Source organism: Buteo buteo, chromosome 13, assembly GCF_964188355.1.
Source record: "Buteo buteo chromosome 13, bButBut1.hap1.1, whole genome shotgun sequence".
In the NCBI taxonomy this organism is placed as follows: Eukaryota; Metazoa; Chordata; class Aves; order Accipitriformes; family Accipitridae; genus Buteo; species Buteo buteo.
Window position 1 is genome coordinate 30,944,432 of NC_134183.1, and position 17,869 is coordinate 30,962,300.

The 17,869-nt window shown below is 39.0% G+C and overlaps 1 protein-coding gene across 2 annotated transcripts in view; it reads left to right on the forward strand.

Annotated features, from left to right (window-relative positions):
• The window catches only part of MYZAP (myocardial zonula adherens protein), a 64,132-nt gene that overhangs the window by 41,391 nt on the left and 4,872 nt on the right, over positions 1-17,869 (forward strand). The window contains exons 11-13 of one of the 2 annotated variants that reach the window (XM_075045375.1): positions 5,697-5,780; positions 6,209-6,309; positions 16,840-17,535. In XM_075045375.1, coding sequence (XP_074901476.1) covers positions 5,697-5,780; positions 6,209-6,309; positions 16,840-17,535 — 881 coding nt within the window. Of the gene's footprint in view, positions 1-5,696; positions 5,781-6,208; positions 6,310-7,781; positions 11,474-16,839; positions 17,536-17,869 lie in introns of those variants that run through there. The other variant, XM_075045376.1, reaches the window with a different exon arrangement.

The following is a 17,869-nucleotide window of genomic DNA, read 5'->3' on the forward strand; positions in this document are numbered from 1 at the left end:
TGATGCCCCTCAGTCACTGGCAGACCAGATAAATTACAAACCGTAGCTTGGGCCTTGTAGCTCTTCCCTTCCCAGTTTTGGAATGGTCAGATGTCTCCCAAGGGAGAAGAAAAAGCAGGAGCAATGAATACAGTGGGGTGGGGGAGGCAAGAGAAAATGAAGTGATAGGAGAAAGGGTGATGGTATCACCCAGGGTTGCTAAACTCACATTTTTGCTGTTGGCAGAACTGTTTTGAAAGGAATGAGTGTCATTAATGTAAAATGATATTGCTAAGTAGGTTGCCAGTTTTGTTTGACTGCTTAATGTGGACATGAAGGTTGTAAAAACACTGGTAGAAACATGGAGGGAAAAGAATAGCAAATCAGTCTAACAGTGCAAGTCAGGTCAAGAGGTAGGTGCTAGGGAACGTCTGTCTGGGCATTTCCAGAGACGGTTGGAAGAGGAGAGGCTGAAGGATGTACCTGAATAGTGCTTGTAGAAAATGATGGAGAAATCTGAGAGGATAGTTGTGCAAAAACCAGATTTGGCAACAAATTGCTGAGTTGGCAGTGAGCTGAAATGCTAAAGTCTGCAGACAGAGCAAGGATGAGGTAGATTATAGGCCTTGGGCATTGAGCAAAGAAAATGTAGGAACATCTTGGTGATAAGTTTGTCCTGGAGTCAGTCCAGAAGTGACTCAGATCCAAGAGTCAGTCCGTGGAAGTTGAGTCTTTGACTTGCACTGATTTGTTTCTGACCCTAGACTATTCTGGCTGCCGCTTGGGCCCTCAGTTCAGTATTGTGTTTGACCTATCTTGCTTCTCCTTTCCTCCTTACCTTATATTCAACCAAAAGTCAAAATCTATGGCTCTGTCACCTGCTAGTCATTCTCTTGCTTTATGCAACTCCTTGAAACAAAAACACTCTGAAGACTTGGGTTTGTGCAATACAGGTTTATGGTGCTGTAAGTGTTACCATCTTATTTTAGTTCGCCATAACTAACGTTTTCATGGAAAAATCAAAATGATATTAAGTAGCAAGGCATGAATTTTATTTTTGAAGTGCTTTTACCCAATATCAGCATTATGATCCAGTGTTCTTGTTACATTCCTCTCTCAAAGGAAACCATCACTTTTACTTTATGCAATGGGACATATAAATGTATTGAATTAAGGCTGCATTTTATTTAATATAGTAATATATTCATGTAATCCCCTAAAGTTATTCCTGTTTTTCCTGGTTTCCTGGGACATATTCCCTCAAGGGTTAATCAAATCAGGTTTGCTCACTCCTGGTCCTAACGGCATAAGGTGATGTGTACTCAAGTCCTTGTTCAGTAAATAAACTTTTTTTGTAGTAAACCACTCTGGTGGGATGTGTCATCTATGTCTGGTTTGTGGGTAGGTTTAAAGGTGTGTCCTAACTTTGGAAATTGTTTCAGCCCTTGGACTCCAGTAGCTGCTGAGACAACTAGTTGGCCGTTTGTTTGGGGGTGCAGCATGCCTGTATGAAGTAATACATATGCCCTGCTACGTTCTGGCCGTGCTTTCCTTCTGCAGCAGCCTCAAAGGGTAGCTCTGCTGCATGTGGGGAGCAGGGACTACAGGATTTTTTTCCTGGTGCTGAAACAGCCTCTCATTTTAGCTACTGCTGAATTTATTTTTCCTGGAATGTATTTGGTCTGTGTGGGCTGTGTCTTTGAGTTCATAATGTTCTGAAGATCCACCAAAAGGTTTTATATGTTACCCTTATCATATCTGTAATCTGCATGGTCTAATCATTCCATTCTGTTTTACTGCTAGACTAAGACTTTGTGCATGTGATGATATAGTACCACATTGTCTCTTCTGCATACTGTAGAAGAGAAGGCATATTTTAAAATTCTGGCATAATTCTTCAGAGGGACAAAGTGGATAGATTTAATGGCTTCTGACTGGTACTATGTAAACATGTTAAAATGAGGCAGGGAGTACTGTTCTGTATAGTTCAGTTTGCCAGTCCTTAGCAGATTCTCATTAAAAAAAAAAAAAAAAAAGAAAAAAAAAAGGAAAAGCACTAACATTCCTGCCAAATGACAAAATGTCTTAATGACAAAATGTCTTTCTGGAGCTCAGGTTTATGTTTAGGAAGGGGAGGAAGCTGAGGTCTTCGTCTTTGTATTCTCTGTTGGATTTTTAGATTTTAAGCTACCCATGCTCATTTTTGCCTTCAGATTATTCTAGTTAAAATAACTCAAAAACATTCTTAGGGAGTTTGTGTCTCTGTAGCCAATGTGAAGAATAAACAAATAAAAGTTTGATTTTAACTTAAGCTAAATCTATTTGTACATAATACTGGTAAACATAAGGGTTACAATCATAGCTTATTTCACATCTTAGACCCTTTGTATCATATAGTGAATATAACAAGGTAAATGGCTATGAAACACAAGAGTTTGGTCTTGGTTTTGGATAACAGATAATTCGATCTTATTTGGAAACAGAAATGTTTTGTGTTTGATGTAAAAAATGGAATAGGCAGCAGCTGAAGTATATTATCTTCAATAACAAGAATGGATACCTGTCAGGGCAAAACCCTCCCCTGATCACATAGCTGCGCTTGGCTTCAGTCATCTTTGTGTCATACTGATTACTGGTCTTAAAATTATTTCCTTGTATGCATAGTAGGAGAACAGAATATTAATAGAGGAGACCCACTTGAAAGTCCTAAATAACAGTTTATCTTTTCTGAAATGGAATTTATTGGCAGGACTGAAGCTATTGAACCAGTGAAGATATAGCTGACTTTATTTAATAGTATGACTAAATTAAGTTGTAATAAAATATGAAGATCAAAATATGTTCTAAGATTTTCTGAAAATGCTACAAGCTTTGTGTTTCTGTGATTTGAAAACTGAAATGATAATAGCTTTAGGTGACATGGATAGTTTTTACATGCACCTTAAAAGAAAAAAAAAGGAAATACCTGCTTTTGAGAAAGATGGATGATGATAGCACTCATATTCTGTAACTCTTCAGCTGAAAACACTTACTGTATGGGGTTTACATGTTAGCATTTCCAAGTAATAACTGATCATTGTGTCAATGAGATGTGATAACTGAAGATCATGGAGACCAAAGTTAAAGTTAAGTTGGTTTTATAACTTTTCATTTTTTGTAGTTTAAATTATGCATTTGTTTTGCTTCATTTTTTTTCATAGTTCTGTACATTTTGATTGAAATGTTTTATAATACCTAGCAGTAAATTTTGGGAGGTTGATAGTACTACTGTTGTTTTGATTATTGTACCTTTGAGCATTTCATCATTTTCTTTTAGCAGGATGTGAATATTTCTACTAATCATTGCTTCCAGACATGCTGAAAAGTTTTACACTGGTGGTTTTGAAGGGGTTTGTTAATGTTCTTTCACAAAATCGATTTTAAGATAGAGAGTTAAAAAGTGACTGGTGAGAGTGCATGGAAAGTCTGACCCAAGTATTTAGAAATGGTCTTTCTTGCATATGGATGTAACATAATGACTGCCAGGAAAAACTAATGTATTCTGAGCTTTCCTTGATTTCAGTTTGGCTGTTCTACAAAATGAATTCACTTTAGTAAAAGTCCACTAAATTTTTACTAACAAATACTTTTTACTTTTTTTTCCACAGCCAATCAGTAACCTGACAAAATAAAGCTATCTCACTTAATGTGAAGTTTTATAGAAAATACCTATTTTTTTATTATGCATAGGTATTTTTACAGTTTTCTGGTGATAAAAAAGCTATAGGCATAGATATGGGTTTTTTTTTCACTGTTGGCATATTGCCCAAAAATGTGAAGGAATGTGCAGGATACACACTTTTCTAGTGCTGAAATGGCAGTTTGAATATCTTTCTTTCCTCATCTAACATAGCTTTAAGGGGTGCACTTTTTTATATATACAGTAATAGAGACTTTAGTAAAAGCACTGCATGGCAGACTCTAGCATTCCATTTGTGATGCGGACCATCCATTTACTAGCTTGGTTTACTTCTGATTCTGCTTTCAGGCTTAAGATTGGAAAGTTTTTATATCTTCAATTTACTTTAATGAATTGTGGAGACAATTGCCTTAGATAATGCACTGTTTGGTAAAGCAGAAGTTGTTGGTTGGGCTCTGCCTAGTTAAAGAGAGCTAGCATAGAGAGGGGCTTAGCTAACGATGTTGAAGCACCTCAGCTGAGAGACACGTTCCCATGGACTTAATAGGGGGAAAATAGGGTTTTTGACTTTCATGTTGTCTGACCTGAAATGGCTTATTGAAGAAAGGTGGATTGAAATTTAATTGGAAAAATTACTGACCTGGCACCATTTAACACCAGGAGCAAACCCAGTATCCACTGCTATCAGCTTTCATTGGTGTTGCTGCAGGACAAGACTTGCATGAGCACAGAACAGTGGGAAATCTGTCTTCTCCCAGTTCCTGCCTGAACACTAACATGATGCAGAATCCGATTTCTCCTTCAGACTGATCTTTCAGTGCACTTCTGATGATTCTCCTTGGAAGATACATGTTTTTAATACTGCTTTCTGCATCTGAACTAGACTGTAACTACAGATATAGGAAGTACCTTGTCTTCTGTGCTTGCAAAGTGATGTATGTCTACAGCTGTCTAAGAATAATAACCTGAACTGCCTCCTGGGGAAGCAGTAACAACTGAAGTTGTTATTTAGCTATTGTTTTGTTTTTCTCTTTTTATTAGCTGCTATTTTAGTAGGTGTAGTCAGCAGAGGTTGAGAGAGAATAACAAGTGACTTTTCCTTTGGTCCAAGGAGAAGATTCAGTTTGTTTGCACAAGATGCTGTTGTTTCCTGAATGTGGTTTACTGAAAGGAACTGACCTCCCAGCCAGTCAACAGATCTCTTAGACTATTGCTGGTAACAGTATGAACCTCACACAGCAAATCTTGCTTTAAGCAAAGGGCTCAGAAGAATGGAAAACTGTGGCTTTAGGAACTTTAAAAAGCCATTACCACACAATCAGAACAGCTTTAGGCCAGCAGCAAGGGACTGGTATGAAATCTGGGTCATACCCAGTTTCTCTGGTCATACCTGCTTGTGCTGATAGCAGGGAAAGATTTAATGCAAAAGTTCTTGTTGTGTATGGCTCTGTGACCAGCAGAAATCCCAGAATATAAGGAAGATGGTCTTCTGTTCCATATGGAACAGTATTAAAATGCAATGCTTCTGGTGCAGCTAACTTTATTTTAATTTTCATGAACATTTGTAAATAACTTCTTTCCATTTCCTAGATACAAAATGAAAATGCACTTTTTTTCCAAGGAGTCTGGTATGCCAGGAAATAACCAAAGAAATAAGACCTTCAAGAAACTAGCAAATGTGCAACATGTTTTTTGGACGTTGTTAAAATTGACTACAGCAAAGGCCTTTGAATCAAAGATGGAGTTTTCCCTAGTTTGCTTTGTTACATGACAATGTTTGACTTTCTGTTGTCTTTCCAGAAAAATACAAATTCTTAAAAGCCACGTTAGTATATGTGTATCATCTTTATGTAAATGATCCTAATTGTATGGGATGATAGCTAATCCCTGGATTAAAGCAGTTTGTGAATACGTATAGGTATTCAATTGTTGCTTAACAGTAAAATTAAACATGTTTTCTTCCTGTGGTATCTAGGTCTTTTTCCTCCTCTTCCCATCCCCATTAGACTAAATGTCTTTATTTTATTTGTCTTCATAGATTGAAATGCTAAGGAAGAAAGTAAAAGAAAAGGAATTATTTATAATACAACTTTTAGAAAAAATCTCTTTCTTAGAATGTGAGGTAAGGCTTACCTTTTAAGTTTATATTATTGTGATTATTTTATGAAACCAAATAAAATTTGAACCGATGTCACCTGATGTTATCTGGATGCATATTTACTATATGTGTTTGCTGTTCTTCAGTATGGAAATCAAACTTACGACACCAGTCACATGAGGAATGTATGTAATACAAAGTCTCAATATTCAGGCTAAGTTTCTTAACATACAATTTTATAACAGTATTATAATTACTTAAAACAGAAGCTTCTGAATAAAACTGTTGGTTTAATTTATATTTTTTTCCCAGAAGTAAGGATTCCTTTATTTTTTCAATAAATACTTCTACAGTATTTCTTGTGGGGATAAGCCAATGTGCAATTTTGTTTCCTTGTTTAATTAACATAATTTAAATAAAATAAACTTGCAATGAAAATTACTGTTTTCCAGAATAAAGAATTACAAGATAAATTGGACTACTTAATGGAAACCCAACCAAAGACCAATATAGAAACCAGAGATACTGGTGTAGGATGTGATCTTCCATACAGGTATTTACTTTTTCTGCTTGTTCATAGGAAACATCTTCATAATGTCACTCATTGGTGTTGTATTAGTAAACCATTGTGCTGAGAAACTGTTAGAGTGGATTGTGGGGTCTTGCAAAATTTTCCTCAGTTTAAAAGAGCCCATCTACTAGGTGCAGTGTACTTCAATGACTTATGGAGTAGGATTTTTTTTTTTTTTTTTAAAGATGTAAACATATTGCAAACCCTTGGGGAGTACTTATTTACAGTAGTGTGATTTAAGCAGGGAGTAAAGCTAGAAGTCAAGAGATCTGACTTCGTGAAATATGGGAAATATTGATGAAATGTGTCTGTGGGTACCATGCAGAAGACAATGGACAACTCTACCCTGAGGCTGGTTAGTGCTGGCTTCGTGCATGCTTTATTCTGTGTTCTGGGAGATGCCTCTGAGACCACTTTAAAGGGCAGGTAACACTAACAGTAACAGTTTAGGGCTGCAGCAATTTCTGGAGATATCCTAGCCTGAGGTGGAAGATTGGCAAGTAAACAGTGTGGTAACATTACCACTTCTGCACTGGAATGGTTGTCTCTGATCTGTGGTGGCCAGTGGTTCTGTAGCCTGGCTTTGTAAAGATCCAGGTATTGTGCCTCCCCTTTCTCTGCCCTGAACACACCAACAGGGTTGCATTGAGCCCTGGGAGCAAGGCTATGGACTTGCACTTGAATCTTCCCCCCAGTGAGTCACCACAAGGAAGGGCAAAACAGAAAGGAAAATAGTAAGGTAAGGAGGACTATTGCACATTACTTCTACTACCAACAAGTAAACTTGTTCACCTTAACTGCCCTGCAAATTGAATCATTTAGTTTGAGGAATGTAAATTAGTATATGAAATCAGCAAGCTGCAATACAAACTAAACTTTCCTTCTCATTTTAAAAATACACTCATTTCAGTGTTCAGCCTAGAGCATATTTTAATGGCATGAGTTTTGAAACCTCAAAAACAGTGTTGTTCACTCAGGGTGCCAAAAGAAAGCTATCTTTGTTGTCCTCTCTGGGGCCCCTCTGTATGTAATAACCACAGGCCCTACTTATCTGATATTTTTCCTGTTTTTGAGATTTATCTCAAGGCAGAAATTTACCTCTATGCAATTTAGATTTTATGGAATTACTCTTCACAACTAATTGTGTTCTTAAATGTAATATTGCTGCCTTTATTGTTGCAGGATCCTTAGTCCTAGTAACTGTATTGCTGGGCATTCCAATATGAGCTCCAGCAGATGCCTGCATGTAAACTTGTATGTGCCATGGTTTTTATCAAATATTCTTTGTGGCATTATACAAAAGAAATATGGAACATATCAAATACACAGAATAGTTTCATTTTAGCCTGTCAGTATCAGTAACGAGGCACAAGTTCATTGCTGTGGCATTTCCAGCCCAGCTGTCTGATACTCTTGACATTAACTCTGTAAGCTTTTTCTTGTCTCCATAATAGTACAAGTACTGAGAACGGAAGATCTCCTGAAAGCGCAAGGCCGGTGAGGACATACACCCCATTCAAGAGAGTGTTGGAATTTAGCACAAAGAACAGTACATCTTGAGCATTCAGGTCAACGTGCTTTCTAAATATGAGCAAATATCTTGCGCCTTTGCAGCTTGATTAGATAAATTTTTATCAAGTCATAGAGAAGAACAGCAGCATGGAGTCTTGCTAAATTTATCCTGAAAGCAGCTCTTTAGTAACTTCATATCTGAAGTTTCTACTGACATTAACTGTGAGGGGGTTATGGAAGAAGCAGGATGGGTGAAACAGCAGTCAATATTGTTTCTTCAGAAACTGTCTAGTGCAATGTGTCATTTCAAATGCCTGTAAGGAAAGACTTGTATTGCTGTACAGGTTTTTTTCTTCAATTCTGTTGTAATTCTGTTTGTGTAATGAAGCTCTAATATATTTTATTTACAATATTACCAGAACCAGTATCTGAAACTATGCTGGCAGATGGCATTAGTCTGAAAGCTCCCCCTTTCTCTGTGTACAAAGTGTGAGGGCTGTTCATGCCTGTGATAGAGACCTGGTATAGTTGAGGGCTCTGTTCACCTGGAATAAGTTCACTCATAACCATCACACTTTTGCTGGGAGGGAGAGATGCAACTGGGCTGTTTCTAACAATTCCCTCAACGCATGCAGATGAATGTCATGTTTATTGCTCAAAACAGAAAGCGATAGAGCAGATTATAATGGATTTTGCTTTGTTGGACTGAGGCACTGGTTTGCACTTCCTCAGTCATGGGATAGAGTGACTATTGGTGATACATCCAATAGCAATTGTGTGGGAAAATCGCTGTCACTTATTTTAATTTACTTTTCCATTAGAGGAAGGAATTTTCATTAAACAGAATTTTGCCTACAGCAACCTGCAGCAGTCTCTGCAATTCCTAGAGCAATAGCAATCCTGAATCAGGATTTTGATTTTTGAGTACTCTTCCCCCCCCCCCCGCCCAACACTTAAAAATCTTATCCTTGACTTCAAAGTACCAGCAGGAATGATTCCATCTAGTAGTGAACTTATTTAAACATAAATAGGGTATTTTTTTATATCTTGTTTTGATCTCGCAGTCTTAGTGAACTAAAATGAATTATGAATATTTTCTTGTAGTTCTATTAACATGAATGAAGGGCATTTTTTTTTGTTTTGTTACAGTAACTGCTATGGAAAACAAACAACTTACATTTTGTATGGTTAATACTGTTCTTGCATTGAATGTCAATCCCAGGAGGTACTTACCTTGTCACAGGGCTTCACAAAGTGATTGCTTTTATCTCCAGGCTAATGCAAGTTGTAAAATTCAGTACTGTCTGTTCAAATTAAGTATACTCAGTAGAGTTGTATTTAAAATAATAATATTGACCTCATAATCCAAATCTTATTCCTACATTATTTGATGGGTTTCTGAATTTGTTAGGGAACTTTATTCTGTAGCTGTGCTGTTTAACTACTAAATAAAGAAGCCTGTATTGGAGGATGGATTGAAGGATGTTTTGATGTGGTACAGGTATCTTGCAGGAACATGAATTGCTTGATGTAATCAAAGCATGTACAAAATAAAATGGGAAGCTCAAACTTCTCCAGCTTTGTGCTCAGATCATCCTCTGTTTGCACATAAGCTATTTTTTAACTCACAACCTGTTCAACTCCTGAGAACTTAAAATGCTCATTCTTTCTAAAAAGTCAAACACAGTGTTATGAATTGTATTATGCACAAAATTCAAGAAATAATTGCAATCAAAGCCGTTAACAAAAAGGTAAATTCTCTACTGTGTGAAGGAAGCCTGTAATCTTCACTGGTACAGAAATTGCAAACATTAACAGCTGCTCAGTGCTTCTTTTAAAAAGAATAATTAAAAAATTCATCATTAGTTTTAATACCTCTAAAAGGAAACTCTGTTTACTTTGCACATGATGAGGGACTGCAAAGGATCTCATAGACATCAAAAGGGCAAAGAAAACCCTCCAGCTGTCACACTGGTAAACAGGCATAATCCCACACATTTGCTTAAACAGCTATTCCCAGAGAAGAGCTGCAAAACCTCTAGAGTGGGAAAGGCCTTGAAGAGAAGGTCCCTGAGAGTAAAGTCTGCTCCCTATAAAAACAGTCCTCAGACAAAGCACCCCCTCATTATGCAAAGCAGAGAAATTGTCTTGTACCTGAATACCAAAGACATGGAAACAGCTGATACATGGAGAAGCTGTGGTCTTAACAGTGCATTGGGTATTTTTGATTGAAGTTTTGATGCTTGAGTGAATTTGGGAGACTGAGTTTGCTGAACCAAGTTCCCAAATAACAGTTAATGTGATCAATAACGAAATGAATTATGATTATGAACAATTAAGATCATGAAGTGAAACTCTAAAAGAGAACGCATTTAAATTGGAAGTGTATGGATGAACCCAAAAGGTGATGACCCTACTCATACTTCAGGGATAAACTTTGTACTTGTGTAATCATATCTCCCTCTAGTGGCTGATAACAGCAAATATTTGGACAATATCTGTTTTTGAAGAGAAAGACACGAAAAACTAATCCCAACTGGCCATATTAATGTCCCTTAGGGATGCAGCTTTAGTTCATTACATAATGCCTTTTAGCATTTTTTTTGTGCCCAAATAGTCCATCTGTATTTCAGGAATTCTGAACCATGGTTTGCAATGGTTACCTTTAAACTTAAGTTGAATGGATGAAGGTGGTATTTATAGATAAAAGGAAATGCATGGTGTTGTAAAAGATGTTAACTGATAAGTTGAAGTAAGTAAAAATACTTTATTCCTCTAGTTTTAGCCAGAATTCCAAAAACAGAACCTGAGGACTGAGGTGCTCAGTGGATGGTAGGAGAGGGCAGGATGAAGTATCAAAATGTTTTGACATAGACTTCAAAAGGAAGTTCATTCTACTTCTAATATGCTCCTGAGGATCTCCTCTGAAAATACTGCGAGCTATTTTAACTCTGAGACTTGTAAAATTATGATCATCTCCTCAAGACTTTACCAAGACTGGAGCAAGGCATTAAATTTTTCCTGTGAAAGTTTTCTGTGTAAATTCTGTCTTGACTATTTGATGAAATACGATTTTTTTTTTTCTAAACCAAGTAAAGATTGAAGTCTATGCTGTATTTTAAGAGTATTTTGACATGCAGTGAGCTGGATGACCATCATTTGATTGGACTACTGGTCTAAATTTGTTAACTGTGAAGAACGGGAGAGGAACAGTATTTATATAATTGTTACATGAAAATGTAGAGCTTTCCAGCCAAATCAGCAGCAATATAAATTAGCATAGATAATAACAAATCTGACTGAAAAGACTGTAACACTTCAGTATAAATTTTGTAAATTTGAGATTGGGTTAATTAGTACTATAACATTAGAAACTAGTAAAATTTCTGTAAACATCAATAAAAGCCATATAGATAGGTCCCAGAAAGTGCATAAATATAAGTCAATTGTATGACTACATTTGTACCATGATAAGTATTCTTTTGTGATTTATTCCAGATACTCTGGAAAGTATTTTGGGATACAGTTTTCATATATGCTGTATAAATAATGCTGTTATGTTGTATGCTTTTAATATATCCTGTATGTAGGACGCGAAAAGGATAAATTGCAATAAATATTGTATTTAAACTTTCTATTCTGTTGGGTCAACATTCATTTAGAAATAAACTTACCTTAAAACCTTGCAAACTCTTACTCTACACAGTCTTGTTTGTTCAAAACATGTATGAATCCAAAAGCGGTTCCTCTGGAGCCTTGATGTTCTTGTCAGTGTTTCCTTTGGCAGATGGGCTCTTGAGAACAGGAAGACACTCCCTTGCTAAAGACTAAAGACTCTTCTCAAAGCCAAGTAACAAAAGTAGATGAACTCTTTTATGAAATAAAGAACTATTGACTTGCACAGGATAAACAAGAACTGGGCAGCACAGCTCTTGCAAAAAAAACCCCAACAACTTCAGATCACACAGATAACATCTGAATACGTCTGGGATGATGCTCTCCAGGCTTCAGCATGATGAGATTGGGATGACTGTGGCCGATCTTTTTTTGCAGTTTATATCCACTCACTGATAATAGAGATTTATCTTTAAGACTGTCACAGTGAAACAATTTACATGTCAACTAAATAAGAAGAGGTCATGCAAACATGACAATCACAGTGTTACAGTTTACAATGCTCAATCAGTACAGATTGCCAAAAGGACCTCATAAAATCTTGCTGAGATCAGCAATGCTCAGTGCTGAACTTGAAACATAGGATTCTGGGAGTTGGATACTAATGCTTTTCGGAGAGGCTTTAAATCTTGACATCTGAAGAGTTTTAGACATGGACAGATGAGCAAATAGGTAAGAAGTAAGCTCTCTCCACATTGTTAAGTTTGTAATTTTGTACAGGAAATCCCTGCTCCACAGAATGGAGATATACATGCTGAGAGTTTTATTCCAATTACATTTTATTTCATTCCCATTCAGCACCGGGGGCTATTTGCATGCATAAAAGAAGAAATGTGCTTAAGAGACCTGATAAGTTAAGGCCCTTCCAGCTCTACCTCAAGCACTAGAACATGGAATAAACACAGTAAAATGAGGTGATAGGAGCCATCTACAACTTAAGGTATGTGAAAATTTTCAAAAGAAAAGGGGACCTGGTGGATTAATGAGAAAATATGTAGAAGTGAACATCTATGAAGTTACAATATTCTGTAAAGGTGTGTGTGGTGTGTAACCATACTACAATAACCTGACAGTTGCTTCCCGTATGTAAAACAGTATGTTGATAAGTATAAGCATCTATAGGATTGCTTTTAAAGTGTTTGGGGCATTTTTGAGAAATAAGGTTAAGGGAGGAGTTATTTAAATTAAGGAAAATAAAACAAATTATTACAAAGCTGCATCATGCTGATTAAAAAGGGTTTTTTTTTAATGACATTAAAATGATTAATTTAAATTCCAAATATTCATACCACTTTTTCTCTTACTTTGGGGGTGGCTTATTTTGTATGTGTGGCTTGATTCTTCTCCTCCTACCCCTCAGTATCTCCACCTAGGAGCAGAGAAACTGTAGGTTTTTTCCCCCTCAAAACCTACATTCTGTAGTACGTTACCCCTTTCCTAGTGAAAAGAAGGAACATTTATGTATTTATAAAGTTCAAGAAAGGAGAAAAGGACAATGGAAATTATACCTTTAACAGAAAAGAAGCAGGAGTGTTAGTTTTAATACCAATTTTGGGCAGACTCAGATATTTCTGACATGAAATTTTTCCACCTGAAAAATTTCAGCCAGTTGTACTTCATGGCCATCTCCCCCAAAATGTCATATGACTAGAATACATCAGCTTAGGCATTACTGGCATTGATAAATACTAAAAATTCAGACACAAATGTCTGTTGCAATGTTCCTTGTAACTGGTGTAATTATTTAAAAAAATCTATGCTAGAATAAATTACTTGTTATTTGAATACCTTTCTTTTTTAGCTATACTATATAAGAAGATGAGTAGTCCTGGGTCACACCTTGCTTTGTGTTGTTTTTTTCATGCAGTTCATTCTTTTTGTTAGTATATCTGATTTTCTTCTTGTCATTCTAAAAATTTAATATTCCTGTAGAAATAATGCTAAATTGCATAGTAATTCCAGACATGCTATTGCAGAATAAATTATATTTAACTCTAGATATCTAGTTACAGAAAACAGACTGACTGAAAACTGTATCTAATAATAGCTCTTGAGATAATGTCCTAAGAGAGAAACATAGGAAAGCCCATTACGTAAGAAATAATAAACGCCCCAGTTTTGTTATATATTTAGCTCACATGAATGCTGATCAGAATATTCAAGAAAGTGATACAAAACAAAGCCTCTAATCAAAAAGGCCAAGAATGCTCTGAGGAAAGCGATAAAAATATGACTGTGCACTGCAAATGACAGTCTGTTAGTCTCCCAAGAGAAGCAAGAGCAAAGTCCTAAGACTAAACTTGCAGTAAATGTTGCCGGATGGTGATTACTCATGTTCAGAGTGTGGCTAGCGAGGATTTTCCTACACACCTGTATTTTGCCCCAGGGCAAGCAATGCCTAAGTATATAATTTTCCTCAGTCCCACAAGTGCTCCATACTTCTGCTCATTATCTGAGAAAGCTTAAATCTATTATTCTGTCTTAACATTTCTATCTAAATTGATACGGTCTACATTGCATTGTATCTAGATGCTGCCCATCTCTCCATAAACAAGAATATATTTGTTCTGACACCTGCAAAATTTCAGCTGTTTGTTCATCATGCTGGAACTGTGTGTTACCTGTAAACAGACTATGGTATTCTAAAACTTAACACTCCTGAACTATAAAGATGAACAATATTCCTTCCCAATGACCTTGGATATATACAGACTTGGTGAATGGTATTCCAAGTGAGGCTATGGAATGATCAGTCGTGATTCCCAGCAGTCATGTTATTAGGACTTTATTCTCTTCATTTTTTGCTCTATTTTTCGGTGTTTATGCAGTTTGGCACATAAGGTGAAACCTGCTGTAAATACCGGCATTACTTTTCTGTACATGTAATAACAGCAGTTGAACCGAGATGAACCATCATCACATAAGTGCAGAGCCGTGGTCTGATGAGATCGTTCCTTCTGGACTCTCCCTTCCCTGCGGGCAGCAGCAGTGCTCTGTTTCCATGCCCAGCCTTCCCACTTTCTCCAATCTCCACAGGAGAAAGAGGCTAAAAAGCAGCCTAAAGTGTTCCTTCTTGCAAGATGCAGAAATGTTACAGAGATGGCATAACTTAAGCCTGCATTACAGTGACAGCGATTCAGAGAACTTGTGTGCTTTAGCAGTTGGTGATCTCCTGGTGAGAAAAATTCACAGTCATTTCCTCTTCCCTAAACTCTTAGGAAAAACTCCCTGAGGGATTTTCCACAGATGAGCCAGGTTGTGCATAACATACAGTGGAATGGTCTCTACAGCCAGTCGCTTAACTTGGCTTTTCTCACCCTGATCGTGGTATTTTTTTCCATGGGTAGCTGCCTACTTGATTAATCTCATTTCCCCTGGCCCTCAGCCTTTCCATTCACCGTCCAGCTGAGCAAACAAAGGGGCGGGCAGCCATTTTAAAACACTTCCTCCTCCAGTCCCTTCGGGGTAGACCCTCTGTTCATCCTGTTCATAAAACAACTGTTTTAACAATCTCTGAGAAACGTGCCTCTTCACTATTACTTGGATCAGGAAAGCTCCACTGGGATCAACTTTAAAAGGCTGACATCTGCCACCTGGGAACTACCATTCAGCTAACGACCTTACTACTACTAGATGGAGCGGACTTACTTAAAGCTCGTGGCGCTTTTATCAGTTAGTTAGGAAAGTCTGCAGTAAGCAGGCTGACGTTAAGCTACAGTCTGAATTTCTGTATTCAGTCCCCGTATCATATATAAGCGTGTTAAAAAATAAATGCCATGTAAAGAAAATTTTAACGTATCTCTGGAAAGTGAACCTCGAGTCCTGAGTACTCTGCTAAAAGCTACTCAAACACATGGAAATGGCATGGCTTTCGTCAAAGAAAACGCAAAATAATTAAGAAACGTTCAATCTTTCGCAGCTTTCTGAGCATACTAAAGAGTGCCGGGTTCAGAGGCAGCAGTCTGCCTCTGTTCTGGGCAACTTCTCACACCCAGGCTAATGTGGCGTACGCGTCTCGAATACCAAGTCATTTCTGTCGTCAGGGGTTTGTGACGCCAGGATGGACGCTGAGGCCCCCTCCGGCGCCCCCACAGCGCTACGGTCAAAGCGCCATGGAGCCTGACCCACCCTGCCGGGAGGCGGGCGCGTCCTCCCCTCCGTAGTACGCAACAACTGCTCGAGCTGACGGAAAACCAACGTCTGACCTCGTTTTAGGCTTCGGTGGATGTATGTATCAAAGCGAGTCCCTAGTGCTTGGGGTGAAATGGCCCCGGCGGCCTCTGCGCTCTGAGAATCCCCGCATGCCCCCCCCTCCCCCTTTACTCGGGATGGTTTCTCCCGCACTGCCCTGGCCTCCCGGAGGAGATGCGGCGAGACGGGGCGGGGCCGCGCCGCCCGCCTCAGGCAGCGGCCGCGTCGGCCTTCGCGTTCCCACCAAGGAGCGCCCTGCCGCCTTGCCGTCGCTTCCGGTAAGATGGCGGCTTCCGGGGAAGCTGCGGAAGCGGCGCCGGCGGCGTCGGGCCCGGGCGGCTGCCCCGGTGACAGGCGGTGCGGGGCGGCATGGCAGCGGCGGGCGGCGGCCCCGGCGCCAGCCTCCGAGGCCGGAGCCTCCCCGAGCTGCGGGAGATGCTGAGTCGGCAGGAGCGGCTGCTGGCGAACCGGTGAGGAGAGGCGGAGAGCGGGCGCCGAGGAGCGGGTCAGGCCTCCTGCCGGCTTCGCCCGTCCTCGCGTAGGCGGCAGAGGGCACACCTCTTGTCTAACGCCCTTCGGGGGCCGGTGCAGCCGCACGTACTTCGCAGGGACCTCTAGCTTTTGCCGGAGGGCGCGGGGTTGCCGCCCCTCAGCGCTTCCCCTTGGGCCTCGTCCCCGCCCGGCCCCTCGGTAGCGGCTCTGTCGCTGCGTTAGGCCGTGGAACCGCACCGCGCCTTCCTGGGCGGGCGATACCGTTCAGACGAAGCACGCCTGTGTGGTCTTACAGCCCGCGGGCATTCACGTTGACGGCTGTATGGGTATTTCTGGGAACACGGACGGCAAAATCTGCGTGCTCCACTGATGAAAATACTACGCGTTGTTTGTGCACGGCGCGTTTCAGAGCAGTAGTTACATCTTTGGGCAGAAAACAGTGTAATAATTGCTTTATCACAGTATACATCTGAGGCTGCAAGTGGTTTGCATCTTGCCGCGTTTCAGAAATCTAGCATGTAAGTAAGAAGCTAATGTTAGAATGAGACACCTGCCACATTAACTATTCTAATAAAACAGTTCTCTATCTCAGATTGAGATAGGATTGTTTATACCCTGTTAAATACTTTTTTTTTGCCTTAGGAAATTCATTGCTAGGCTTCCAGATAAGGGTAAGAAGATCTCCGATTTTGCTGAAAAGCTGACGCTTGCCATTTTACAGGAGGAAGAAGTGGCAAGGACGGCTGAGCTGTTATCTGCTGTCAGGTTGGAGTTTCAGGTGAAACAGGAGAAGATTAATACAAGCAAACAGCAAGTTAACCTAAACGAAGATGTGCTAAACCGTGATGATTTCTCAGTCTTTAATGAAAACTCTAATATTAAAGAAGTTTCTGAGATTGCTTCCCAAAGGCAGGAGGCAGAATGTATTGAGCAAGATGCCATAAATACCGCTCTGGAAAATCAAAGGACTCGGCGGAAAAAGGATAAAGTAAAGACTGTTAAAAAAGATCAGAGTCTTTTTTGTGACACCGTCTCCGAGTCAGCCACAAGCAGTCATCTGACAAATGATCAGCAGGTATTTCACAGCAATACTGAGGATGGTACAGAAAGTGCAGGTGCTTTGGACGACAGTAAAGACGCGTTGGCTGATGCCTTTCAAAAAGTTACAATTGTAGATGGGGATGATAGTGAAAAAGTATTGGAAAAACAGCAGAATGTGGCTAAACATAAAGGCAATATCTTTGGAAGCGTGCACCCCAAGACACCACATTATATTGAAGTTCTAGAGTCTAGAGCCAAGAACCCAGTCATTAAAAAAAGCAAATTTAAAACAAATGTGTAAGTATTATGGAATAGAAAAACCTTTTGTGAAATAATTCACCTGTATAAAATTGGAAATAGTGCAGAACAAGCATGGTGGGTTTATTGTCTTCTGATGATTAAAGAGATTTAAAGTCATATGACATGCAAGGTTAATATGTTGGCTCTTTAGCATTAAGTGCTGCAGGATCTCAATATTGAGCAGTGGTCTAATTCTGCCCATTTGAAACAATTGTCATGAATCTTTACAGAGTTTCATAGCTTAAGCTACGAAACTGTTAAAAAATTGGCAAAACTTTCTTGTGGATCGATTCTAGAACTTGTAGAACTTTAATAGCAGGCAGCCTTTTGC